This window comes from Bactrocera latifrons, unplaced genomic scaffold, assembly GCF_001853355.1.
Source record: "Bactrocera latifrons isolate USDA-ARS-PBARC rearing strain unplaced genomic scaffold, ASM185335v1 scaffold_34, whole genome shotgun sequence".
NCBI classification, from domain to species: domain Eukaryota; kingdom Metazoa; phylum Arthropoda; class Insecta; order Diptera; family Tephritidae; genus Bactrocera; species Bactrocera latifrons.
The window spans coordinates 1,722,500-1,750,369 of record NW_017536979.1 but is presented as its reverse complement, the minus strand read 5'-3'; the positions used below and the strand labels follow the sequence as shown (position 1 = coordinate 1,750,369).

Below are 27,870 nucleotides of genomic sequence, written 5' to 3'. Positions count from 1 at the left end.
GTTTTTCTAACAAACCGTATGCCGAATATCTCGATCAGTGTATGAGTTATATGCATATAGTATATGTATGTATAGATAAAATTGCTTGAAGTTCGATCCTCTGGTTGACATTTTACACCCTATACATAGAATTTCCCTGGTTTGATTCTTGCAATTTGCAAAAGTATAAAATGTTCGGTGACACTCGAACTTAGCTCTACTTGTTATCATTAATTTTGTTTAATATATAGTTGYAAATGTTTTACACTGCTTAAGAAACCCTCACAAAGTATTTTCAAATTTATTTTAAAACTGTCTTGCTACTAACGTATTATATTCTTTCCACGAATATTTAGGTTTAAGAGGTTTAAGGAAGAAATAAGTCTGTGAAGTGGCTGATAGAGCTGTAATCGATCAAGTTTCTACGCAGATAAATTGAGTTAAATGTTAAATAGAGAAATAAAAGCAGGTATCGCATATCTACCTCTTATAACTAAATAGCCATTAATCTTTCTTTGCGTCACTAACTTACTTTTCACTTTATTTATCTGTAGTTTCATGTTTGACAAAAAAATCTTTGAAAATATCAACACTTGTAATTATTTTTTCAATGTTTATTTTAAAATTTCCCAATAATCTAATTCAGAACTATTACATATATGAGTGAAATTGTCATTTGTATTTCTTAAKAAATTAGCATAATATAGCTTTAAACAAAACTTAAAAGTATAATGCGAAAACATTTTTATAATAATTATAAGTACTATTTTAAAAAATAATGTTATATAATGATTCTTACGATTTTCTTCACTGTTGATCATTCCGTTGGAAGAAAAAATAATTTCAAAAATTTTAAATATGCTACATGATTTTTATTTCTTTCACTCAAAATAAAACTCACAATTATATTAATGCATATAAATTCCGAATTTGTCGTATGTCCTTTTAAAACAAACAAAGGACAAATGGTATAATTTTCAGACGGGCGGAAGGGAACGAGAAAAACCATAGAAAAAATTAGGTCCTTCAGATTTGTTCTAAAAGGAAAGTTAGCAAAAAATTCATAAAAAATGTGTAATATAAAAATGAGTTTTATTTTAAGAAGAAAAAAATTAAATCCATATTATATTTTGCTGAAATATGACGACTAATGAGTTATTTTAGAATTGCTCAAAATTAATCATTATCGGTTAAAAAGTCATCAAAAATCATCAAATGTATAGATCGTTGAAAAATGATCAACATGACATTATCCTTTTTTGGATGTCGATTCTAAATAATCGATTTTTATGTTTGTAACTTTATTTACGGTTCTGTTTTTAAACTAATTTTGAGTAATATGCATAAGAGTTTATTACTTTTACTATTATTATATATAACTGCTCTCATGTGTTATTTCCAGCAAACTATCGCCTTTTATTAACACGTTCAATGTATTTCGTTTTATTCAAAGCACGATTTCCCGCGTTTGGGTCCATCATACGCTTCCAGTCGGTTTGACCAACTACAAAGCCGATAGCACGCATCTTCTCCTGCGCTCGCTTTTCTTCGATATCTGCCCAACGCACCTAATCAATAAAACACATTTGTTATTTCTTTTTTACTTATTCTAAAATCAAAAGACATTACCCTTTTTTTGCCGTTCGCACTGGTTTTAGGTGGTTCCCAATCGTCCATTTGTAGGTAATCCTCCATTGTAGCAGTCTTACGCCGATGGATTAATTTGTTTGTGCCATCCAAACGAGCTGGGTTCAAATATCATATTTATATCAAATGTAATGCAAAGCACATTATACTACATTTCATATTTACATATTTATGCATTTCTCCCAAAATAAAGTATAATACATTAACTTTTAAATCTAAGTGTGTACTTATGATTTGCAAATACTTACCAAGGTTTTCAGATGTGGTATCACTCTCCCACTTGCTCTTTAAGAATCCAAACTGTATTGAAAATATTCGTTTCAAGTTACATTCAATTATACATACAAAATGTTCAAACCAGTAATAATACGTATGAACTAAAGTTTTAWAATATTTAGAAGAAATTATCCCTTACGGAACGCGCATAGCACATTATATTGGTATTATCTTTTATTTAGGATTTCAAAAACATTCAATTAATGCTTTGAAATGCCCGAAAACAGCAAAGAACGAAAATACAAAAAAAAAGTATGTTCATCGTTTATACAAGGCTACTAATCGTTTTTGCATGTCCAAAATCGTAGGCAGCTTTAAATATATCTTAACTTACACTAGCTGTATCATCAGCCGCCTCGTTACTATCTTCAGTTTCGTTGTCAGCCTGCGACTGTGTCAAATTACTCTCATCGGGCGCACCACTATTGTTGTTATTATCCTGTAATGAAAACATCCACAAGCCATGAAATAACGCAATCCAATCGTTTTTCTAAATACGTTTAGTTCGGATACCTTAAAGCAATGGTTGTATATTCATCAAATCGTAGATATTATTTTCAATGCAAGAAATATATTTGCAATATCGTAGCATTTAAGAAAATTTCCAATGTTCTTATTTTATATATACGGATATCCTAATATATATATATATGTATATATATATACATATATCTATATAATGTTTTAGCATCAGAACAAACAGTAGGTTATCATAGATTATTCATTGTTAGAAACGTTTGTTGCCAATGTACTATATGCATTGYGTCTAATGGCAAGGACAATTTTTACATTTTTACAGCAAAGGTCATACAAAGGACAACATATGTATGTAGAAGACATTTCTAAATACAATAAGAAATCGCATATATAATATGTAGTTTACTTAAAATTAGTTATAAATAACTTTTTGGTCATACATTTCAACTGGGGCGATGGTTGGTTGTGGCAAAATAGAAAGGGAAGGCACTATTCTTGACCAATCTTTTAATAATGATGGCCAAAATATTGAAAATTTAATTATATGTATAATAAACAGAGTATATATGTTTTTAATCTGGTAAGTAGAAGAAATTATAAAAAAAAAAAAAATTTTCTTCAAAATTCTCTTAAGACGTATTTTTCACTGCTGTAATCACACACAAAACTATATATTAATAACATGTGGCATTTTACATTAAGTACGCATAATGGAGCAATTAAAATTTATGTAATGGCACATAATTATTACACTTATTGCAATTAACCGTATCGTTTTTAAACCTTAAATAGCAACACTTTCTTTTCTAAATGTATTTTCAGATATGGGAACAATTTCCCTTCTTTTTGAATATTCCTAATAAAGGTTGGCATGTCCGTAGGGGAAAACTTAATGTTAGAAGAAGTGAAAAGGGCACATACCTTTTTTCTTCTTTTACGCAGAAATTTGTGTGGAGATTGAAAGCTGTATTTTTTCCTTTTCTTAATTAAATTTCCATTTTTTAATTAAGTAAAGTTGCAAATTTAAAGGTTGTTTTCTTAATTTCTTAAAGATAATTTCTCATTATATCAAATTACGTATATATTTTACTTAAAAATATAAAAATTAAACAAATTTATAAAATAAATAAAGATAATGCATCCGATGCATTATTATATATTTACCATCACCATATCTTCGGCATCTTCCATTTCCACAAGATTTTCCAACAATGAAGACACATCCAATTTGATGTAATGAAGCGGGGTCTGCTTCCAATTATCAATTATGCCTTTAATATCTTTTTCAGATCTTTCGTGGATGTTGCGATTCATGCAGGTCTCCAAGTCGAACATCAAGTCAACTATATATGGCTATTAAAAATAAATATGAAGCCAAGCAAAGCGATATTCAGTATAGATTAGCATTTCATTTCCCTAAAATTATGTGATTTATGTGCCGAAAATGCTTACCATGAAACCAGAGTCTTTCGAGTGGCAATAAAACTCATTTAACGTGCGCAACGAATTGTTATTGCAGTCGATTATAATAAAATCATATAAATTATCTGAAATAGTTTTCTTAAATGATTTTATCAAATATTGCATGTATGTCTCCTCCATATCAGCATCGTACTCATATAGAACTTCTTTTTTCGGTATCTAAATTGTTGAAGAAAAACAATACAACAAATACTTTCTAGAAATGTATGCAATTAATAATTTATTAAACTTAAAATGCGAAACCGTTACATAGTTATAATTTCGTTTATTAAAAGTGCAGATGATTAGTCTGCCGCTCACCTTTTTGCCGGTTTTGGGACAACGTTCTTCGTAATCGTTCTCGATTAGGAAATAATCATCGATACTCAAAATACGAGGATTAGTTCCACCCATTTCCAGCTCTTTTTCTTTGATCAACTTTGCAACRTATGATTTTCCACTGCCAGGCGGTCCCCGCAATATCACACAAACCTTTTTGGGGCGTGACAGACGACCGGGTTTAAGTAGAATCTCATCAACAGTTATGGTGTTTTTATTTTCTATACTGGGGAATGACATTTGTACATGTCCGCTTGAAAGTTTAGCTATGTTCTCATTAGCTTCCGCAGCCGATGGGAACAAGGACTGAGTGGGCGCAGTGGCGTCTTGTTGCACTGWGCACACATATGGTCGGTTTGTCGTTAGCATTGGTGGTGGTGGAGGGGCCGGTGACTCGCAGTCACGATTGTTCTCCAAGTTTCTACAATGTTAAATGTAATGAAAGCACAAAACGGGATAACTGTTTAAGTGTAGAATCGAGATTTGAGCTCCAGTCATTTGCCCACGTGCAACGTTCACATTGTGACCATAAATTTATGGATATTGATACTCATGTAACGAACATTTTCAATAGCAAATAACACGGTGCGCTCCAATCTGATTCGTTATAGTGGCTGACTTACTCTTCATTGTCAGATATTTCTTCAAGCTCTTCATTAGCTCCAATTGRTGAACTCACGTTAGTACTGATTGTTTCAGTTGAATTTACAGCTGACTTTTCTGCATTCTCGCGTTCACTCTGTTAAGGATTAATCGTTTATTTTAACGAAATCTTATTCGGCACAGAATGTTCGGTAAATCAAAATATTTTGTATTTTTGTGTGCATGTTTAATCCAAATTTGAAAATAATGCTAGTTCTACTCATTTATTACCTTGTTCTCTGTTTCACTTTGTTCTCGATGCTGCCCTGTAATAGTGGGCATACTAGGCGCTTGTATATTTTCATTTTGTGATCCAACACGATTTGGCTGATTCTTCTTCTTATTTTTCTTATTCTTTTTTGTAGGATTGGCATTCATATTGCCAAATCTTGTAGCTGTTGGATTGGACGCATGTCCATAATCAAAAGTTTTTACTGGTTTGAATTCTTCCGAAAAATTGGGCATATTCCTATGGAAGGTTTTCGATAGGGCACCAGAAGCAGAAGCAGAACCAGCACCAGAATCAGTAGTGGTACTAGCTCCCTTATGACCGTAATCTATTACTTTCGGTTTTGGTACGGCATTATTTTGGTAATCAATTACTTGTACAGGTCGAAAGTAGTCATCTCCGTAACCATGCTTGTTTCCTGGGCTGTTTGATTAATTTCATATTTTGAAAATTTTAAAAATCATTAATGTAGACTTGCAACACTAGTGTAGATTCCATATTAACTTGAAATATTTTTTTTACATTTTTTTCTTTATTTTATAGCATAACTTGGTAACATTTAGAACACACGAACCATAATACGAACTCACAAAGGCCATTTCTTTAAGAAACTGCTTTCATATCGAAACATAATTTTCGTTATTATTAAAATTCAACAATTTTGTTTCATTGGTTGTACTCGCATGTATACGGAATAGACGGTCCCTTATTTTTTATTTTTTCATTAATTAAAATAATATATACATATCTATAGTAAGTGAGGTAGGGCAAACAGTGGAATAATAGATGCGAGAGTATTTGTGAGAATTAAAAAAAAGCGATATTGTAATTTGAGGGGTCGTCGTTAATTTTGAACCAATTGCACTTAGAACTTCACTAGATCAATTCCTCTATTAACATATTAGAACATTGCCAATTTACATTACAATTGCTTAATCTTAAGACGAATTTATAGACATCTGGAAAGCAATTAGACTATCATTATGATTATTTTGATATACACATAACATATGATCAAAMTAATAAGCACATTTATTTAACCTGCAAACGCGGTTAAATTTTGAATGTTTGCCGAGACGAGTTGAAATCCGGGATCTATCTGTCCGYCCGTCCATCTATGTAAGCTGCAACYTGAGTAAACATTTAGACATCATAATGAAACTTGATACGCGAGTTCTTTGTATAAAACGGAGGACGAGTTCGTAAAAATTAGCATTATCGGACCACTGCCACGCCCACAAATTCCTTTATGCAGCAACCTAGAAAGTGCCACAACTAACCACATGCTAAAAAACATCTCGTATACTCCAAATTATTATTTTGGACATAAAAAATACTTAAATATAAAGGCATATATTTATTGAAAAAATTAAAAACCTTATACCTTATTTTWATAGTTTACAACGACATAAAAAATCAGCATCATTTTAGTTTAACCAAGTGTATTTACATAAAAAGTAGTTATGCGATAAAAATTCTACTAATTTCGACGAAATTGATAACAAAAAGTGGCCATGGCTGGATACAAACATTCTATTCAATTGTGAGAATTAATTATTACGGAGTAGAGGAATCGATTATCTCAAAAAGACATTTGTAAAGAAATTTATGTCAATAAATCAACAGTGAGCTTTGTTATAAAGAAGTTTGGGGAATCTATAAAAACTCACCTTCGTGGAGGACAACCCAACGATACAACACGAGATGAGCATCGACACTTAATTTGAAATATTTAGATGGAATGAGAAGAGTCCGCCGACCAAAAAAAAAAGGTTAGATACTGCCAACGTTCGGTTAAGCATGGTGGAGGTGACATTGTGGTATGGGGATGTTTTTCCGGGTTTGGTTTTGGACYTCTTCATTGAATCAATGGCAATATGGATCGATTMATATACAAGTATTAGGTTGTCAAAAAAGKCTTGCGGCATTTTCGCTAGTTGGCGCTGAGAGCGCATAGCTCTAGTTCTATTCGTCGCATCGGGTCATGCTATACCTTTTTGGAAAGCTCATTTCACGCGCTAACACGTGTTTGATTGATTGTCGTTTCCAATTCAGCGATTTTATCGCAATTTTCGACGATAGGCTTTCCGGAGCGTGGCGCATCATCGRCCACCGGCATAGTAGCAGCCGTAGTATCGGTCAAGAGCTGGGCATGAGTCAAAAAACCATTATAAAATAAAAAAAAAATAAWTAAAAATAATGRAATATGCCATTTTCATGGTCGTTTTCAAAGCACACGTCGAAAGTAGTGGCAAATTKKGTCGTAGCTCAAAATATTAATGTCCTAAAGTGGCCAGCTCAAACGCCGGATCTCAATCCTATTTAGATTATTTGAGACATAATAAATAGAAGGATAGGTGATAAAAACAAATTGTTCGAAACTGCGAAACAAGCCTAGTAGTCCGCACTGATATTGAATACGTTTTAATTTTTTTAAAAATAGCATGGGGTCAAATAATTTCCAGGCTTTTGTATGTTTTCATAAAAAATAAATAATTATTTTTTAAATCTGGGTGACTTGTTTATATTTAAAATGATAATTGCGAGAATAGGAGATGATAATGTAATTCGTAGATATGAGTCCAATATATTGTATTTTGTCCGACACTGTACATACGTTTATATGACACACGTATGCATTTATATGTAGTACGCATGCACTCAATAATAAACAATACAAACATATTTACGTAGATTAAGATGTGTACATATAATAACCTATTGTCCTAAGATATACATTTAGGCAATTGATTACAACCCCATACCATGCAGCATAATCAATATGCATCATACATATAAACATACACACATATATATATTTAGTTATTTAAGATGGTACAATTGTATATGAAGGCGTCTTACAAGTATGGAACTGTAATTTGGCACAGAGTATCGCAGTACTAAGGGGGAACTGTGGACTAAAGAATTTTAAAATGTGAGCGTTTCACGGCACCTTAATAAGTTTAATGTTCTTATCTTCTAAGCCTCTTATAGCACTGACAGACGAGCAAAATTAATGCGCCTTAAGCAACGCTAACTTGTGCATTTAGGCAGCTGATAGTGAAATTTGTTTATTTATTACAAAAAATGTGAAATAAAAATGAATAAGATAAATTATTAATAGAAATTTTGGTATTTTTGGAAAATCAATATAAATTTAACGAAAAAATTCGTTGATTATTAACTACGTTAAAAGATAATAGAATGAAATTAAAAGCAATAATTGATTGTAATGCGGAAAAAGTGTGCGAAAAAGTTAAGAATATTGGAAAAATGGATAGCAATCTGCGCGTTGTTTATTTTCTGCCATCTAAATATTAATATTTGTTTTTGTTAATATACTTGCACATAATTTAATTAGCAATATAAAACTGCTTTAATCTGATGCTGTAAACGCACAGGAGGCGGCAGACTTCAAGCGACATGTGTCAAAAACAAGGAAAAATCGGCCAATTTTGAGCAGTGTTGCCTACTCAAATTTGGTAAATTCAGCAAAATCACCAAATTCTTGTGCATTACAAATTTGCATTAACATGGGTCAAATGCCCAAGTAAATGTAAATTAAGCCTAGCGCTGTCGTCTGTCAAGGCTATTAAGCTGCAATTACCAACACTGTAAAAATGGAAATCGGATGATAATCCAAACAAAACTGTTGATGCCCCAAGATACCGAATGTGTGGACCGCAGTGCCTATAATTGACCTTATGTCGAAAATATCTGTAAATTTGTGAGATATATAAGTGAAATTTAGAAATAATCCTTTTCTGATAGTAGTATGTCTGCGTGTCAAAAAAGGTGTTGAATCGGATCAATAGTTTCCTTAACCTATATATACCTAATATAAAGATTTTCGAACTTCCGGGTGCCTTTATACGGTATATCGGCCAATATTTGAGTTACCTTATGGAAAACGAGAGAGCGGAGAGAGTGTTTTACTAACAAGCAAAGTATCTTTGTACCTAAAACCCTTATATAACTAATACCAGAATTTTCGAACTTTCGGCTGACTTTACTCCATATGATTTGTAAATATAAGGGAGGCATCTTAATGAAATCTGGAGATCATCTTATTAGTATCTGGCATATTGATAGTATATAAAAAAGATAAAATCAGGTTGATGCTACCCTAACGCCCATATTTTAATACACAATTATCTTATTGGTTCGTTCATTCGCTTGGATAGCTCSTCATTTAAAAGGAAATAAACATTACAGTGTTGAGAAGAAAATCGTCTCAAACCTCAAAAAATAGTGCAAAAGTTTTTGAAATATCGCCAAAGATTTTGGGTGGTAATTATATTTCGTGCACAATGCCCTAAAGATTAAAATAATATCGAAACTAGCAGTCTCTCTATAAAGGGCCCATTCATATCTTCAATAATCATGGTGCTGCTTTTCATGGTATGGTTTATGGCCAATACATCATTTTGCAGATACCATGAATAGAGATCCTGGAGAACACGATACTGCCATATCCTAAAAGATATATGCCACTAATATGGACATTTAGCAGGATAGCGATCCTAAACATATTTCGACTGGTTCCAGGACGGGTTACTTCTCTTAATTGACCAAGTCAGCCAATCGACTTGAATCCTATTAAAAACCTTTGGAGGTAGCTGAAACAGTGGATTGGGAGCAATCGTTCCAAAATAAGGTCCAGTTATGGAATTTTGTTGAAAAAGACTGGTGTGAGACTTCAATTGACACGTGTCGCAAATTTATTTCTAGCATGCCAAAGCTAGTTTCAAAAATATAATAATTGAAAATAATGGAGATAGAAGCAAGCAAAAATCAAATACGGCACGGAAAACTGAAGCTAATGCATTTTGGAAATTTTGGATTCAAATACCGTTCTTTTTGTCAAAACTCTTTACGYCTGCGCCAAAGAGAATACTTGCTAAATAATTCGTTTATATAATTTAGTTTTCATATTTGACTTACTTCAATAAATATATTRTTGATGATTTCGAAGCTTTATCGTTTGTTGCAAATGAGAAAAGCCTTTCACACTGAAAGCTTATTTACTCGTATCATCTTGAGCTAATAAGTTTATACTTCTGGGTGAGTAGAGAGACACAACTATTAAAGAGTTTTTGGAAAGTTGTAGGATATTTACGTTTTGTTAGAGTCCGTAACAGAAATGTTTGTGTAAGTAATAACAGTGGAAAGGGTCGGGTTTTAGATGTAAAAGCCAATAATGTTGTCTTAKGTATAATAAATCTTTATTTATATAAAATTACAAAGACATATTCGGTAACATTTTAAGTGGTATTCACTATTCTCACGAGGTATTTACTTTCTTTCTTGCAAGTAATTTCAATGTAAAACTTTGAGCGCGCTTTATTTAAAACTACTTTTTCAATTTTCCAAAGCGAGGAGAGTCGTAGTGGTAGTGATTTCCCTTGAAATTGTTGATTGCAATTTTTATAGAAATTAACCAATTTAACTTGATTTCTACTTTCTCAAAGGGGAAAGCTGAGATATATAGTTTTTTCCTCCGGGAAGTGTAGATTAAATTTATTGCATTCTTTGTGAAAAGTACGGTGCGTTTAGCCATGCTAGGTAGGTGAAGTTGAGTAAAAATATTTTTATTTTTTTCAGTTGATAATGTGTCTTTTCAGTCGTCGATGACGACGTCTTTTCTAGACGACGAGGTGCAAGTAGCACCCAGTAGCGTCCAGTTTAAATAAACAACTTTATAAATAGCAAATAGGAGTTCTAAAAAATTCTAAAAAGAAATAGACTGACTTCGAAAACGACAATTGCAATACATACGAACAAAGTATAATAAGTTCTATAATCCTAATAACCTGTTATCGATACTTTGCAGCACAACGTTTTCGAAGTTATCATCCGATTCATTTTCACTCTGTCGGTAGGGGTTCTTATAGTATTTTTGCTAGGAGAATTTGGTTATTGTAGCTTTAGTACTTTAGGAGATATGTACATTCAACTTTTTAGAGACGGGGACACGTCCACTTTGTCAACAAATTTTTGCAAACAGATGCCCCCCACGGTGCCAAATTAGAGTTTTATATTTTAATTTAGTCTTTAGTTATGGCGCTTTATATGGTTTTCGGTTAATGGCGGTTAGTGGGTGTGGCTGTGGTCCGATTACGCCCATCTACGAACTCTTTTTTTTTTTTTATCTATGGAACGCGCTTACCAAGTTTCATCAAGATATCTCAATTTCACTTAATTTACAGCGTGTACGGACCGACGGGAGGATAGACAGACAGTACCCTGGATTTCAACACGTCTCGTCATTCTGATGATTTATATATACAGAACTCTATATCTATCTCGATTAGTTTTAGGTGATACGTGCAACCGTTAGGAGAACAAAACTATTATACTCTGTAGCAACTTGTTGCAAGAGTATAAAAACATAGCAAGCTATTAACATAATTTTTGGAAATATATGTTAGGGACTAAATAAAATATGTAAAAAGAAATAAATTTAGACTTTTTTCTTAATTCATTGAGAAATATTTCACAAACCGCTAAAATATTTTCAACTCGGGTTCGGCCGAAGGTCGGATAGGGTGGTATACGGTCGTTTACTCCTTATTATTTAAAATTTGTGAAGGTGCCATTTAGTCATTGTTATATTTCTGAGCAGATCGAGACGAACAGGAACGAGTTACGAATCTTGTAYAAAACAGGGGGCAAAAGCAAAGTTTTGAAACGCAACGTTTTTATAGTTATTCTATACAAATTCTTTTGAGCTCTGATGTCAAATGATTTAGCTCTCTTATTTTCATTAAACGTGTCTGGATTCATGTGAATAATAGTAATCAATATATATATTGTAATAATAGAATATAATAACAGATTCCAACCATTCGATCCAAGTTCAAGTCTTTTACAAGTAAGAATTGTTATAATCGCACATAATGAAAGTTGATATTAAAATTTTYTTGAATTTTTTCTCGACTAACATYAATGGAGGATTACTAACTTTTCTGRGTAAACACTTCATATTAGTTCAAGTCTTCTTCAATATTTTTATACATTTCGAACGACTCAATTTGCCATCGAGTTTAAAAAACAATAATGGAAAAATCCTTAAACAATTTCATTCGAATATTATTTATATTATTTTTATATTTCTCTCTAACTTGCAACTTAAATAAGTAGGGATATAAAATTAAATTAATATATAAATTCATGCCAAGAGTGTTAAAATAACAATGCATTTATCATAAATTTTCTGTGAACTATTCTTCACATAAATTWCAATACAAAGCTTTAAAATTCGAAATGAATTTCACGGTAGATTAACATTGGTATGAACGGGACTTAGTATTTATTTATGAACATTATTTTATTGGAATATTAGATACTAGACATTTTCCAAAAAGGACGTCGGTGCACACTAAGCGTGACTTGTTCGTACCAAGTTCGATTGAGATAGTCGATATTACGGATTTTACTTAATTCTAAAAGAGATTACATCCACTTGTGGATTTCAAAAAATATGAACGCATTTGTAGGAATTTTTAAATTAAGTGTCATCTTTTCTCAAAACTTTAAATGTGTTTTTCTCGAAACGCTATTCAGATTCGGCGGGGAATAATATATTTGATAATTTCGTTTTTTTAAGTCACAATCCTTATAAAGTGTAAATTTTTCCTCGAAATAACGTTTTTTTTTTTTTTTTTGAGATTCGTCATTTTGTCGAAAATTTAGACTAGTCGTTTGATCATTATCAGTACTCTCTACAGTAAAGCAAATCTTCCTCACCGCCAGACATATTTTTTCAGATAAAGGGAATCAAAATTTATAAATGTAATTAATCATTCATTAAAGTACTTTAAATTCTGTAAATGTACTGTTTTTTAGCTACATATTTATTACATATTTTTATCACGTTCAAGTGGATATAACACTTTAAGATTTTCCCCAAAAGAGTGCCGTGGCGACATCCCTTCCCTTAGGGTGCCCGCAGAGTGGACGCTTAAAACCRAGTCGAGCSCATTTTCCCATTTACGCAACTCGCGCAWTTACACTCGAATCGACTTTGAGCGGCCACTCTGCGGGCACCTTTACTAACCCTCTTCCGAGTTAATTATAAATAAATAAAAGCATTTGGGTTGATAAAATTTTTACTTTTATTCCATACCTTTAAATTGGGTATTAAATATTTATGAAGATTGGTTTATAATCATTTTAATTAATTAATAATTAATAGCATTGAGTTTGTGTGAAAAGTTGTTAGAAATAGATGAATTTCAGCATCGCTAACTTCGCGGCATACTCGGCAGGCACAAATTGCCCTGTTTCAATAAACAATAACGAAATGTATCTTAACCGAATCATCCATCGAAGTTGTGAATTTAGTAGATAATTCAATATATTTCAACAACTTTGGTGGTTTACAAGTCAAAAACCAAATATTATTCAATGAGCATTCTGAAACATTATAATTCGTAATTTAGTAATATGTAGTGCATTAATTGTTGTTTTTGTTTACTGTGTCATTACCGCATTAAAAGTGAACTAATGTGGTCGACAACTTAAGTCTACTTGACAACAACTAGTTTCGACAGGTTTTGTGTGTAGATTATCTGCTCTAATCGCGGTTGCCAGACTTGGAACTCCTCTGCCTTTTATTAAAAAATGGCTTCTTATTAACACCACTAATTGCATTTGGGATTGTGGATTATTTTGTTAAATGGACCCACGATTCGATTATGTTTGTTACATTACATGTAATTCGTATTTGTCAAGGGGACAATGAAAAGAGAAGGAATGGAATAGAAATTCCAGCATTAACAGTTTTTCAATGTGGTTATACACTATTTTACTACAATTAAAAAGTGTATTGGCGCGCTAACACAGATTTGTGAGACCGAAGAGAATGATGCTCTCAAAGACAGCGATCATTTTAAGTATACTGGGAAGAGCAAGGTGCAAACATACACAAATACATACATATCTTTGTAGATTCGGTCAAAAATTATCCAAAAAAAAAAAAATTTAACTAATCAAAGATTTCGTATTCAAGTTTTAAATTTAAAAATTCTCTTATGGAGGTACGTATGCAGGTATGTATGAATGCATATTAGTTTTGTGAGCATTGCAGTTGAGTATTTATCATATTTAAGTAAATAAAAAAATAATATTTTCATGCTGATACATGATTTATATGTCGTATAGTATACGTACATGTGAATCATAATAAGCATATCACATTTAATACACCTCAATTGCAATAACAAAATTAGTGAAGAACTCAAAATGTTAACCTTAACTTTTACAGACACTTTAAAATCTAAAGTTCATTTCATACGGGTGGTATATCTAGTACTTTTTGAAATTACTAAAATAATTCACTTCTGCTATTTGAAAYATGTATCAATTGAACAGGCTTCTAAGATTACTTCAGATGCTCATAATGGCAGTGGGAACTTGCTAATCAGATTTTTCATAAAATCATTAAATGTAATATGTGAGAGGGAATAATCTGAGTTGATCTTCAGATAGTTTTATGAAATCTGCTTCAATATGAAGCCATTTATTTAAAATGTCGAATGCCTAAATACAAACTTATGTATTTTATGTATATTATTTAAATTTAAAAAACAAGCAAATTTTCTTTTGTGCCGACTATGCATATGTATCATGTTATATAAATTAAAAATTGGGTCGATGTATTTTTTGAATTGCTGCGAAAACCTTAAAACTTACAAATTGCGTCGAATTCGTTAATTAGTAATTAAATTAAAATCTTTATCTTGTACAGATACTGGACAATAACTAATTTATTTTTTAATCAATTCAAGTTTAAAGGCAAATATGAGGAGTACAATCGGTCAAAAATCTTAAAATTGTAGTTATTGAAATCGAAAAATTGTAATTATTTCGCAATATAACGGGTTGTGAATTTCCTAAAGCACGTAAAAGTTTTCTTGGTTTTGAGTTCGGCAAATTCTCTCAATATAAAAAGTTAACATATGTTTATAATTGTATTTTGTAGCATTTTTTAATKCAGTGCCTTTTAATTTAAAAAAATATTCAGTATATTCGCATGTCGACTTCTTTCAAGAACTTTGGCTGATAAATGATCCTGTAACTAAAGAAATATATRCGCGCTTCCATAAAATGACGTTATATTTGTTGAAATAGTTTAATTATTAATAATTATGAGATGGCTTTTAAAATATTTATCTCTTTCGGATCTCACACCTCTTTTAAATGTTTATGAGAATTTAATTAATATGCAAAAACAAAAAAACAAATTAAACATACCCGTCAACCCATGAGGCTTCCCTTTCTGTAGCTTCTTCGCTTTCTCTGCCTTTGTCATCAGAACCACCGCCACGACGGGATGAATTCTGGTTTCTCCGTTCATCCATGTCCTTATTATTTCTACCAAAATTGCGGCGGTCATCATTCGGTGCACTCCTACCAAATTTCGAGATATTGCCACCACCACCACCATAATTTGGACCATTGCAACCTCTGAAATTAGGGCCATCACCTCGGAAATTCGTTCCATTACCACCGCCGAAATTTTGACCATCATCCCGGAAGTTCGGCCCATAACCACCACCGAAATTTGGGCCGTCATCTCGGAAATTCGGTCCATTACCACCGACGAAATTTGATCCRCCTTGGCCAAATCTATTGAAATTGGGTCCATTTCTATTGAAATTGGGTCTATTCGGACCATTTCCACAATTGCCCCCATCAAAATCAAAATTACCTCCCATTCCTCCGAAATTCGGACCACGATCATTAAAGTTTGGACCATTGCCACCAAAGTTGAGCCGGTTACCACCAAAATTTGGACCCCCAAATTGGGGGCCGTTTCCTCCAAAATTCTGGTTGTTTGCATCGAAGTTTGGACCATCTCCGCGAAAATTGCGCCCATTTCCCCCATAATTTGATCCAAAGTTTGAGCCGTTTCCGACGGGATTATTTGTGTTAGATTTCTTTTGTTGTAATTGCTGCAGCAACATAGGTAACTGCTGAAGAAACTGTGGAGGCGGAGCACAGCTCGGGTCTGCACTTTCCCTGCCCTGAGCTTTAGCCAAGGCCTGAGAAATTTTCTGCATAAAAATAGGGTCTCTTAGAGCATCGCCCAAATTAGGAATGGCATTAGAAATATGRGGATGTATTTGCTGTTCATCTCGTCGAATTTCTCTATGATAATCCTTGCCGCCATCAGTATTATCTTCGTCATCATCGCCAATAGCTGCAGGAGTGATAAAATCTACCGGCTTTTCTACTACCACATCAAATAGWGAAGGTATTTTGTTAATAACCTTTGGTTTTTCTGGTTGTTCTCGTTCCGAATTTTCTTCAGTCGGCACATTTTCAGKGCTTTTCTCTGCGATTCTTAGGGGCTTTTTGTCTTCGTTAGTACTTCCAGCACCATCATCACCTTCTACCAAATCCAGTCCAGGAATTCCCTCCGATTTGCCAAATATATTAGAAATAACTCTGGAAGAATCGGCAATGTTATTTTCTTCCTCTTCCACAAGGGAGATAATTTCGGTTACACAATCATTTGTTAGTTTCGGCGTCTTAAGACTTTCTGTGGGTGCACTGAAGCGACTCTTTCGCTTGCCTAAGATACCAGTAGAACCACTMGTTGACGCGCATTTTTCTACTGGTTCTGATGGCTTTTCATCGCTTAATTGTTCGGTTTCAAGATTGCCCTGTGCATCGCTTATTTCCTCATTACCCGAAATAGTTTGGTTTGAATGTTCTTCTTCTTCTTCATCTTCTTTATTCTGATCATTACTAACGTCTCCGTCTCCGTCTTCGTGTTTCGGGCTCTCATCAGCTTTGCATTCTGCATTCCGTTCATTTGTCAACCCGTCATTACCATCTTGARCTCGCTTTTCCCCTGCATCAGACTTTTTGTCAATTTGTTGTAATTTCCTTAGTCGCATTTGCTCACGTCGTTCCATTATTCTTTGACGTTGCTTTTCGAACTCCTGCTCATAACGGCGATACATCTCACGGTCGGGATGATTAGCATTCGCAAGCTTCCATTGCTCGAATTGTTCTTCCCAACGTTGGAATTGAAGATCAAAACTCTTTTCGTCCAAATCAGGTCGTGGTTGTTTTTGCTCTGTTGTYAAATGATCTGCTTCTGAATCACAATTGCTATGATTCTGACTATTCCGCTCATTTTGGAAATTCTCTTCAGGGTTGAGTTTTCTATTGAAATTACTATTTGGATTTCGATCATTTGAATTTGATCTCCGATTCATATTGTTCTGCCCAAAGTTTCGTTCGTTTGAATTCGATCGTCTATTATAATTATTTGGACCAAAACTTGTTTCATTTGAAGCAGATATATGATTAAAGCTGTCATTTGAGCGGTTATTACGACTATTTCCTCGATTTGAAGAATTGAAATTGTTGTTCATTCCAAAGCTATCTCCATTGTCTCCTTGTCCAAGATTTCGCTCATTTGAAYGAGATCTCGATAAAAATGGATTGTTCGGACCAATATTTTTATTAATGTTGTCAGGTCCCATATTAATGCTATTACGTGGACTAATGTTGAATTCGWTCCTATCTGAGAAACTGTTAAAATTACTTCTATTTGATAAGTTGCGATCATTTGAATTAGATCTTACATTCGAATTTTTATCCTGGGTAAAATTATCTTCGGTATTTTCAATGAAAGTATTATTCAAATCATTATTTCTACCATTATTATCATACCTTTGCCCATAAAATGGACCATTATTTCCAGGCCGTTGTTTGAAATTACCACCAAAGTTCCGCCCATTTGGACCAAATCTTTGATCCATGTTATTATTTCGACTTTGCATCATGTTATTTCCACCAAAACTCCYTTCGTTTCCATCGTTCTGTTCATTATTGTAAAAATTATTGTTTGAATAATTTCTTTGATTTCTATCATTGTTACCAAACTGTTCACTTCTATTACCCTGACGATTTCCGCTCTGATCATTATTTTCATACTGATACCGCTGATTACTAAAATTATCATTATTTCTACGGTTATTATTATTGAACAACTCTTGGAAATTATGACCACTGGAAGTTTGATTACGATTAGCATTCCATTGAGTAGACCCTTGAATCTCATGACGACTCTGAGCAACATTTTCCATTTGATCTTCGTTATTATTTCCACTTATATTATCCTTTTCACTGTCCCAACGATTATTTGCATTTTTATTTATGTTTCGGTTCTCAAATGAAGCATTCATATTATTAACATTTGTAAACTCATATTCATTTAWATTATTTTGATCTTCATTTCTTGCATTCCAGTTATTTTGACCTCTTTCTTGAGAGATGAACTGGTTTCCCGACCGAGTACTACCAAAATTTGTTTCAAAGTTGTTTTTATTTTGATTCCATTGAATTTTGGGTTCATCTTGGTTTTGCTTAATTTCATTACCTTGCTGATTGGAATTAGATATCCATGAGTTTGCACCTTGACCACGAAAATCATTTCGATCAGTAGACGATTGATGTACGTTATTATTGTAGTTGCTACCGCCACCGTGTTGGTTCGAGTTACTATTCGGATTACCAAAAGTTGGCATACTAAGATGTTGTTTCTGCGTAACTTGTGGCATATTAGACATTGGTTGAGGTTGAGAATTCTGTTGTAACTTTGCTACCATTGGAGGCGGTTGTTGAAAATTGGGAATTTGACCAAAGTTAGGAGGTTGCTGATTAAAGCTTGGAGGTGGTTGATTATAATTGAATTGTTGTTGCGGTTGCTGATATGAAGCTGTCCATTGAGGATAATTCATATTTGGGAATTGCCCGATTGGAGGAGGTTGATGTATTGGGGCAGAACCTTGGTTAAGAGGTAAAACTTGGCTCTGGGCCGAATGCGACTGAATTGACACAGGCGGTGGTTGCGTATAGATTTGAGGTGTTCCAGAAATTTTAACGTTTGTTTGTTGTCCATCAGAGGGAGGCGGAGGTGGCGGCTGTTGTATCGACTGTACCTGCAGAGGCTGTGCTGGAACTGGGGCTTGGGGTTGAACCTGTTGGTAGTAGTTATTAAAATTCGTACTTTGTCCTGTTGAGGATGCAGCGGCCATTTCCCTTTTATACTAAGTTCGAAATATAAAATATTTTATAATATAACTTACAATATAAATTATTCTTTATATTACCTGTTCACCGTACTGGGCGTGCCACTTTGCGTATTCTTGTTGATAAGCTTGCCACTGCTGCCAGTGTTGTTGTAAGGCATATTGTTGTTCCGGTGTCAAAGCGGCATACTGAGCTTCAGTATACTGCCCATATGGTCCACTTGGAGTTGATGCTTGAACAGTAGCGCTTGTGGTAGACACACTACTAGGTAACATTGGTCCTATAATTGGTGCTGTGTTCCCAGTTGTTTGTTCCGTTGGAGCCGGAGGAGGTGCTGTTGTTGGAGGCGGCGGAGCAACGGAAGGAGGTGGAGGTTGAGGTGGCGGGCATTGTGGTGCCGGTATTGGCGGAATTGGAGCACCAGCCGCGAGTCCAGCCCATTGATTCCACATATCCCTTGATAAAATTATGTTCACTTAACTAGTTAATTATTTCGTTCAAATCAAAGGGTTCTCTGAAAAATTTTTTTTTTTTTTTCACTTTTATGTTTTTCAATGAGTCTACTTTTTATTGGAATCGTTAACTTATTACTTCACTTTTTTGGTAAAACTAATTAGTAAATGTGGACAAAAACAATAGTCACCAATTATTTTGTTGAATAGTCGCCATTTTTACTCCACGAAAAAACTATATATGGAAAAATCACGATAAATTTAATGTTATATATATTAAAAATCGGCTTTTTTTTATCGATTTTAAAGATGACAATACAATACAAACCAAAATKCAGATTATTTTTAAAATGTGATATAAAATCCTCATTAATAATTTATGAAACATAAAAATGTATGTAACGTCTTTATTAATAACTAGTAAATAAATCCCATTGTAATACATTTAAATACTTTAACACTCGAAATAATTGCCCAAAAGAAAAAATTAAATTATTGTAGATAAATAAAGTGGCAACATTTACATGTTTCCACGTGTAGAGAATAAAATAAATGAAATCACAAATATACCAGAGATAAAAATATACAATGGCCGAAAAGAAAGAAAAKATTGGATATTTAGTTGCTGATACTACAGCTTTTATTAATGCAGTTCAGCTTAATGTAAGTATAATTTGGTTATTGTGGGCTATTTAAACGTTTGAATATTTCTACAGGATTATGCTAAAAACGTTTTAACCGTCCCAGATGTTATTAAAGAGGTGCGTAATAAACGTCAGATCCGTCGGCTTTGTGTGTTACCGTTTGATTTGCAAGTACGAGAACCTCGTACTGATAGTATAAAACATTGTGTTGATTTTGCAAAAAAGACTGGKGACTATGCCAGCTTATCTGGCATCGACATTAAGGTTATTTCGTTAACATATGAACTAGAAGTTGATAATGTTGGCTCTGCACATTTACGTACGGAACCTGTTRTGTCAAAAACAATCGCATCTAAAGAAAAGCCTGAAGAGTTTCAAGAGAATGCTAAACTAGCAGGTTGGTATAATCCGGAAGGTGAAGAGGAATCTAGTAGTGACGACAATGATGAATATTCTGAATCTATTAATCATATCAACGACAAAGAAGATGCCGTCAAAAGTTTGATAGAAGATCAAATAAATGACGTAAACGGCAACCAGGGTCKTAATGATGTAACACAAGAAGAACTAGATAAATTCTTTGAAAAATTAAACTGTAATGCTGTTGATAATAACGAAGTTTGCGATTTACTTGTACCAAAAAGCACGGATCTTCTAGATTCACAAATTGTTAGTGACGRTGATTCTAAATCAATTGATGAAATTGACGACACACCAAATCAACACGTTGCACAGAAAACAGATGAGTGTGATAGCATTCAAGGTGGTTGGATTACACCATCTAATATTAAAAAGGTAAAGAAAAGCTTAGAAGGTAAAGTGGAATCTGATGTTGTTCCTGTAGTCGCATGTATGTCAACAGACTATGCACTTCAAAATGTTTTAAAACAAATGAATTTGCAAATTTGTGCGCTTGATGGACGTATAATTAAACATTTACGCACCTATATATTACGATGTTATGCCTGTTTTAAAACAACAAGTATAATGACAAAAGTTTTTTGTCCAAACTGTGGCAATAAAACCTTAAAACGAGTTGCTGTTGCTCTGGATGAAAACGGGAAGCAAGTGGTACGTAGTTTCGATTTCAGTAGATTACTTTTAAACTGTGTATCGCCACCTGAAATGCAAAATAACGTATCATCAAAAAAATTCAAAATTGAGTGTCTTATTGATTACGCTTCACTACTTCAAATTATATACATATTACATTTGTTCAACATTTTCAGGTTCAGCAYTCAGATATAAACTAGTTTTAACCAATATTCATTTTTTTTTACTCATGTTCCATTTTATTTCGTGTTTCATTCATGCCACTGTAAATTTCCGAAAATGTTACGTTATTTGCATTTCAGGTGACGATATATTAAACCTTTTTATGATAAAAATATTTTTTTACCATTTTCTAGATTCACATAAATACACGCCGTCCCCTAACATCTAAATATAAGAATCAAAGCTTACCAAGATTCCAAGGAGGAAAACATTCTCGTAACCCAATACTATTTGAAGACCAGCCTATACCGAGGCAGATGCCATCACGTGTAGCAAAGACYAAGACCAATGCTTTAGATGAAGATTACATTGCCGGATTTTCGCCTTTCGTAATGCGTGACGTAGATTCAAAATCTGCTAGGCTGCGTTCTAAAGGCAACCTTAAGGAATGGGCTAGGAATAATACATTTGAAGAAGATCGGCGAAGAAAACATTACAATAGAGTTTATAAATAGACTTCATTGTTAAAATATACTTTTTTTTTATTTTGCTTGGTAACGGGTTATCACTCTACAATTTTAAACACATATCACAATCGTGATACTCTGGTAAGTTAAGTTGAAACTTTTCCTGGAGCGCGGGTGGCACAAAACGTCCACCTAAATAATGGTATTTTCCTTTAAACATTTTAGCGCATAGTTTAGGTGCCGTTAGGGATATTAGCATATCCGGTTCGAAATCATTTTCTCTTATTTTTCCTTTTTCTACATCCCATCCGCTTGGTATATCAATRCTATTCAAATCAAATTATTAGTTGAGGTCATCAAATAAATGTTTCCATAACATACCTTGCTATAGGAATTTTTGTATTCAGGAGGATCTCTGTAATAGGGACGAATGTTTCTCGCACGGGTGGTTTAAAACTGAAGCCAAATAGTGCATCAACAATTAAGTCGTAGCATTCATTTGTACTTTCAAGAGTGGGACTTGAACGTAGAAACGATATTCCATTGCTCTTGCATTGGTGACTTAGATTTTCATACAGTTGTTTTGCAGTGGGTTTTGGATAATAAATKGTTGGTTCGTATTTCATGAAAGATAAATGCCGGGCACAAACTAATCCATCTCCACCATTGTTTCCAGGTCCACAACACACTAACACTCGCTTGAAGCAATCAGCAGGGTAACATTTTGCTATAGCATGGGCACAACTCAATCCAGCCAATTCCATAAGTTGATCTATACTAAATTTGTATTCTTTGAATAGTTCCTCATCAATTTTGACTGCTTCAGTTTGTGTTAAGAATTTCATATTTGGAGACTTTTTGCCGAAGAAAATTCTATATAAATGAACGTGAATACTAATGATTCTGGATACGATCTCTACATGCAGGCTCAATATACTTATTACCGGGTTGTGTAATGAAGTTGCGATAACTTTAACCAATTTCCAGAACTCAGAACTAAACTACAAAAAGAGTGTTTATATAGATGGAAAAACTTAAGTACCATTGTTAACGAGATAGATCATTTTCGAAAATTAATTCTTAATTATTTATTATTATTTATCTCACCCGGTCAAAAAAAAAATATATAGCCGGATTGCTGTCAAAACAAAATAAGACATCGTTTTTCAGGGTTGCACCAAATAAGTCCCTGCATGTTAAGAATATTTAATCTTTTTTTCTATTTGTGGTCTAGTATAGTTTTTTGTTGAAGGTCAAATTTGTCATGAATTGAGACAATTTATTATATATGAGAAATTGTATGGATTTTTTTTTTAAATACTTCTATTAGGTGCAAGTATAGTATAAAGATATGATACACTTTTCTCATTTACTCCTTTTTGAAATCATTTCAGCACCACCGAATCTCAGATATTTGAACACTGGTTGTGTTTTTTTTTTCAAAATGGCGTAAATTGCTAAATTGATAAAACGCAAGAATTTAGAAAAGACAAAAAAGTTGCATCGATTTACATTCAATCTTAGTTATAGTTTTTAACTGTCGCTTGAGTACTGTTAGTAGAAAAATTGTTTTCAAGTTTAAAAATAGAGAAATGCCAATAATAAAAGAAATTTAAATCAAGTATATAACATTTCGGATAGCTGCGTATGCACTAAATGCTGTTAAATGATACGATTATTGGGAGAAAAGTTTGAGATCTCTCAGTGGATTATGAATCAAGTTTCTAACACATCTGAGACGACTAATACCACCATCACATTACTTGATACCAGTGATACCAGTGCCTCATTTTCAATGGGCGGCCGTAGCTCGATTCATAGTAATGGGACTATAGGTAGCARTAATCAAGCTGACCCATCCATCTCCTCTACGCCAACAACAACTCCCGCTCCACAAATGTCAAATAAAGTATTTAACTACAAAGATAACACAGATACTGATTTCGGAAATTCCTTAAAATGTGAGGATATATGTTTAAGTGTATGTCGACATCTCAAGATTTTACCCCCGACTCGACTATTATTTGGGCTACGTGTGATGGACTCTGAAAATGAATGGGCTGCCCCGGGTAAGGAATTGAAACCTGGGGTCCGATACTGTTTCCGCATGAGAATTAAAGTCCCAAATATGGAYACACAATTAAAAAACCTGGATAAACAAGCGTATGAATATTTGTACTGGCAGATTCGTTACGATATATTAAACGAAAAAATTCCGGAAATAAGGAATCCAGAAAAAAAAGATAATGTTATGGGTTTTGCTGTCATGCACATGTGTATCGATTTACAAGCAAAAAGTTCTGAAGCCGAAAGGAAGGAAGGCTATAATCGTGAAATAATTGGGAATATAGAAAATAAATATAAAGAATATCTACCCCAAACGCTTTTAAGAGAGCACAGATATTTTGTTAAATCCAAAATTTGTGCAAAATTCAAGGATGTACGAGAAAAAGACATTTTGTTCACAGAATTTAAATTTTACTATATCGCCGATGTYTGTAAGTTGGCACCAAGTTATTTAATGGAAGTTTATTTTGTCACAGTAGATTATATCCCAAATGTTGATTTGATTTCCGTACATTCACCTGCAATTTGTAATGATGGCAATGGGGATAACAAAACAAGAGTATATGTTAAACTAGACACCCATGATAACTCAGAGCCAGGTCTGAAGATTTCGCTGAAAAAAGAAAAAGTAAGTGTATAGAGCACTTATATATGTATATTTACCTTCAACATTTTATTTCACATTTCTGTAATATATTATGAGATATGAAAAATATTTTTCCTTAATTACTAATCCACTCCTTATCTTTATCAGGCACAGTGGACGCTATTGGCAAAGATTGAGGATATTTTTGCGATATATATCGAGGATAATGTGTGCGCGTGTTTGGAGATAACGGGGCTACCACAAAGTTATTGCATGAGATTTAAATCAAAAGTCGAGTTAGAATCTTTTATTACATACATAGGAGGGTACTTGAGGTACGTTAATTCGATGATGAGAGATTGTAAATTTTTCCAAAATACATTTCTTAGTTTTATAATTTATTTCGTTAATATAATTTTATTTTTAATACTTTCCTCTTAAGGCTAACCTCTAAATGGTTAAAGGATTTGTGTAGCGATTATACAACACCATCATTGAATGAATTGATCGACTTAAAATGCCATGGGCCAATAGGGTATGTTATTTGTTCGCATATACATTTATATGCCATGAATAATGTGACTAATTGTATTTGATTATCACAGTGGAGCATTTTCCTTTGCTAAATTGAGAGAGAAATCAAAAAAAGGCTCAACCTGCCTGATAAGGCAATGTGAGAGAGAATACGACGTGTATTATATCGATATAAATACCCAGACGTAAGTAAATAGCGTAGCTTAACGAATATGTTATAAAATGTTAATTGAAATTTGTAGTAATATCACATTACTTTTTTCYTTCAGGTCAACAAAAGGTAGGTTAGGCGAAAACATAATAACTACTAAAATTACCCTACAAAACAAAAAATGGTTGTTACACGGAAGTGAGGGCCTGAAGGAATTTGAAACTCTAAAAGATTTGAAGACTTCAATATCCCCACAAATGCCTTGGATTCCGCCATCAGAATATGGTAAYACTCGATCCTATTTGCATTTTGAGTTTTTTTTTTTTTAAACTATGTGATATTCGATTATTTAGATTATGCACCACTTCTTTTAATTTGTTTGCCAAAAAATCTACATCCAAARAAGACTGACACTGAATTAAGTGAAGCTGAACTTCGAAGAAGACGAGTTCAAATACTTGATCGGAAGCATGACCTCCGATGGTACAAAAGTAAGTTAAGGGGTCAATTATTCAAAAACGTCATGAGTAAAATAATGTTAATACATTTAATAAAGATACGCAGTATGTTTGTGATGACGCTAAAATGATGATAATGCAAGGAGACTGGGTCCAAGAAGGTAGTTGTAAAGACGTTAATGTTATGCTCAAGGTGTTTTTTCCAGAAATCAATCTTAAGGTAAAAAACTTCTTCAATAAAACATTTTATATGCGTACCAAATAAATAAATAATGTTAATTTAATCCTGCATTTATAGGATATCACATGTTTAACTAGTATTTGCAGTCAAATTTTTTCGGCACAATTTCTGAAACTCTATGGTTTGACTTTGACCACTCCTTATACTATGGTAATGGAATATGCGCCTTATGGAAATTTAGATAAGTTTCTGCGCAAACATAAAGATAAAATCTCTTTCCAAATGCTGATATCGATTGTGTTTGATTTGGTCAGAGGAATAGTTTACCTGGTAAAACAAATGAATATTCAATATTTGTCCAAACAATTTCCACCAATATTATTTATTTGTTTCACACACAGAGTGAGAAAGGAATTTATCACGGCTCAATACGCTGTTCCAACATGTACGTAACAAAATTTGATCCTAGATCTCATACCATTGAGACAAAAATTGGTGATCCCGGACTTCGTCGTAGTTATTCAWACGAAGAGTAAGTTAGTTTCCCTTTATATACACATATACGTTTATGCTTAAATTACATAATTTTTATTATTTAGCTTGCCGTGGATACCACAGGAATATTATAATAATCTCAAAGATATCCATGGTGATACGTACGTAGACGCATGGGCTTTCGCAACGACTCTATGGGAGATATTTTCTTATGGAAAATCTCCTTTGGAAGAATTGAATTGTACGGGAAACCCAAAGAAGATTGCCGAAAAACTACAAATGAATCGTTCAAAGAGAGATGGTGGCATTTTACCAAAACCAACTGAAAATCTGGACGATTCGATATATTGCATCATGCTCGATGGTTGGCAGTCGGATGCACACAAACGATTTAATTACATTAAAATCTTTGCAATCATTAATGGTTTCAAAGAAAGGAGAACGGTTAATTACGAGTCAGTTAACATCGATAAATCATTCTATGATAGCGACACTTGTTCTGAAAATAATGAAAATAGCGGAGATGATATTTCATTAAACTCCTGTCCAGGACCATCACCCGCACAAAACCAACGATTTTCACATTTTGATATGTCTTTTAATAGCCCATTCGATGACACTACTTTTGTAATACCGTTTTCGGAGGGAAAAGTAATTGTTGATAAACGAATAGGTGACGGTCATTATGGTATTGTGTATTCAGGCATAATATATTACAAAAAACCCGATAAAGCACCGGAGAAAGTGGCTGTTAAAACATTGAAGCCCGAGATGACGAAGAATATAAAAGATTTTCTGCGCGAAAGTGAAATAATGCGGGTATATAAAACTACAACACCTCTTTTGAAATAGAACATTGATGTAGACACATATATAATTACATTTACAGGGTCTTGAGCAAGAAAATATTGTAAAAATTAAATATTCAATCGAAAAACCGATCTGCATTATAATGGAATTTGTTTCCGGTGGTTCTTTTAACGTTTACCTCAGATCTCAGCGACCGAATTTAACTAACAAAAGGCTTCTTCATTTCGCCCATGATATTGCTAAGGTTTGTAATTGAATAATAATTATAATACTACAACTTCTTCATTACTATCTCATTACTATTGCAGGGTATGAATTATTTGGCGGAAAAGAAAATTATCCATAGAGATTTGGCAACACGAAACATATTGATCGAAAAGGACAGAGTGAAAATATCTGATTTCGGTTTGGCGCAATTAGCAAATTCCGAGGGTTATTATTTTGTACAAAACCAAAGGGATTTACCCATAAAATGGTATACATATAACATTATCCAAAATTCAATATATATATTTAATATCTCTCACAGGTATTCACCAGAATCGATAGCGGAAGATAAGTATTCCGTATACTCTGATGTATGGTCTTTTGGCGTGACTATGTTTGAGACTTTTTCTAGAGGAGATATTCCAAATCTCGCTGGAAATCCAGAGATGAAAGCCGAAGAGTTTCTAGAACGGCTTCAGAAGGGAGAAAGGTACATAT

At 33.4% G+C, this 27,870-nt stretch overlaps 4 protein-coding genes across 5 annotated transcripts; 2 read left to right on the top strand and 2 right to left on the bottom strand.

Moving 5' to 3' along the window:
* Window positions 1-748: 748 nt before the first annotated feature.
* LOC108971349 (putative uncharacterized protein DDB_G0282133) lies at window positions 749-19,850 on the bottom strand. 2 transcript variants are annotated; one of them, XM_018937343.1, is made up of 12 exons: window positions 19,749-19,775; window positions 19,186-19,619; window positions 15,308-19,122; window positions 5,053-5,473; window positions 4,803-4,918; window positions 4,162-4,600; window positions 3,832-4,020; window positions 3,544-3,732; window positions 2,237-2,341; window positions 1,875-1,926; window positions 1,609-1,724; window positions 749-1,547 (listed from the first exon to the last, which is right to left on the bottom strand). In XM_018937343.1, exons 2-12 carry the CDS (start codon window positions 19,555-19,557, stop codon window positions 1,386-1,388), a joined length of 5,976 nt encoding a protein of 1,991 aa, XP_018792888.1. In that variant the 5' UTR covers window positions 19,558-19,619; window positions 19,749-19,775; the 3' UTR covers window positions 749-1,385. The 2 variants fall into 2 exon arrangements, with proteins under 2 accessions (XP_018792888.1, XP_018792887.1); XM_018937342.1 differs by having other exon boundaries at window positions 19,186-19,850.
* Window positions 19,851-19,989: 139 nt separating this feature from the next.
* Window positions 19,990-21,966, top strand: LOC108971350 (RNA-binding protein NOB1). Its single transcript, XM_018937344.1, has 3 exons — window positions 19,990-20,220; window positions 20,274-21,272; window positions 21,611-21,966. The coding sequence occupies exons 1-3, from the start codon at window positions 20,146-20,148 to the stop codon at window positions 21,929-21,931; spliced, it is 1,395 nt and encodes a 464-aa protein (XP_018792889.1). The 5' UTR covers window positions 19,990-20,145; the 3' UTR covers window positions 21,932-21,966.
* Window positions 21,929-23,058, bottom strand: LOC108971351 (NAD(P)H-hydrate epimerase). The gene is made up of 4 exons (XM_018937345.1): window positions 22,991-23,058; window positions 22,828-22,884; window positions 22,265-22,756; window positions 21,929-22,209 (listed from the first exon to the last, which is right to left on the bottom strand). Exons 1-4 carry the CDS (start codon window positions 23,041-23,043, stop codon window positions 21,987-21,989), a joined length of 825 nt encoding a protein of 274 aa, XP_018792890.1. The 5' UTR covers window positions 23,044-23,058; the 3' UTR covers window positions 21,929-21,986.
* A 255-nt stretch (window positions 23,059-23,313) lies between these two features.
* Window positions 23,314-27,862, top strand: LOC108971303 (tyrosine-protein kinase hopscotch; the record flags this gene model as incomplete). Its single annotated transcript, XM_018937268.1, is given in 13 exon segments — window positions 23,314-24,578; window positions 24,705-24,871; window positions 24,979-25,071; window positions 25,142-25,255; window positions 25,340-25,506; window positions 25,575-25,712; window positions 25,778-25,899; window positions 25,978-26,190; window positions 26,262-26,392; window positions 26,460-27,174; window positions 27,245-27,409; window positions 27,474-27,640; window positions 27,695-27,862. Coding segments are annotated over 13 exon segments (3,389 nt in total), but the record flags the coding sequence as incomplete, so codon positions are not given.
* Between the last annotated feature and the right edge of the window lie 8 nt (window positions 27,863-27,870).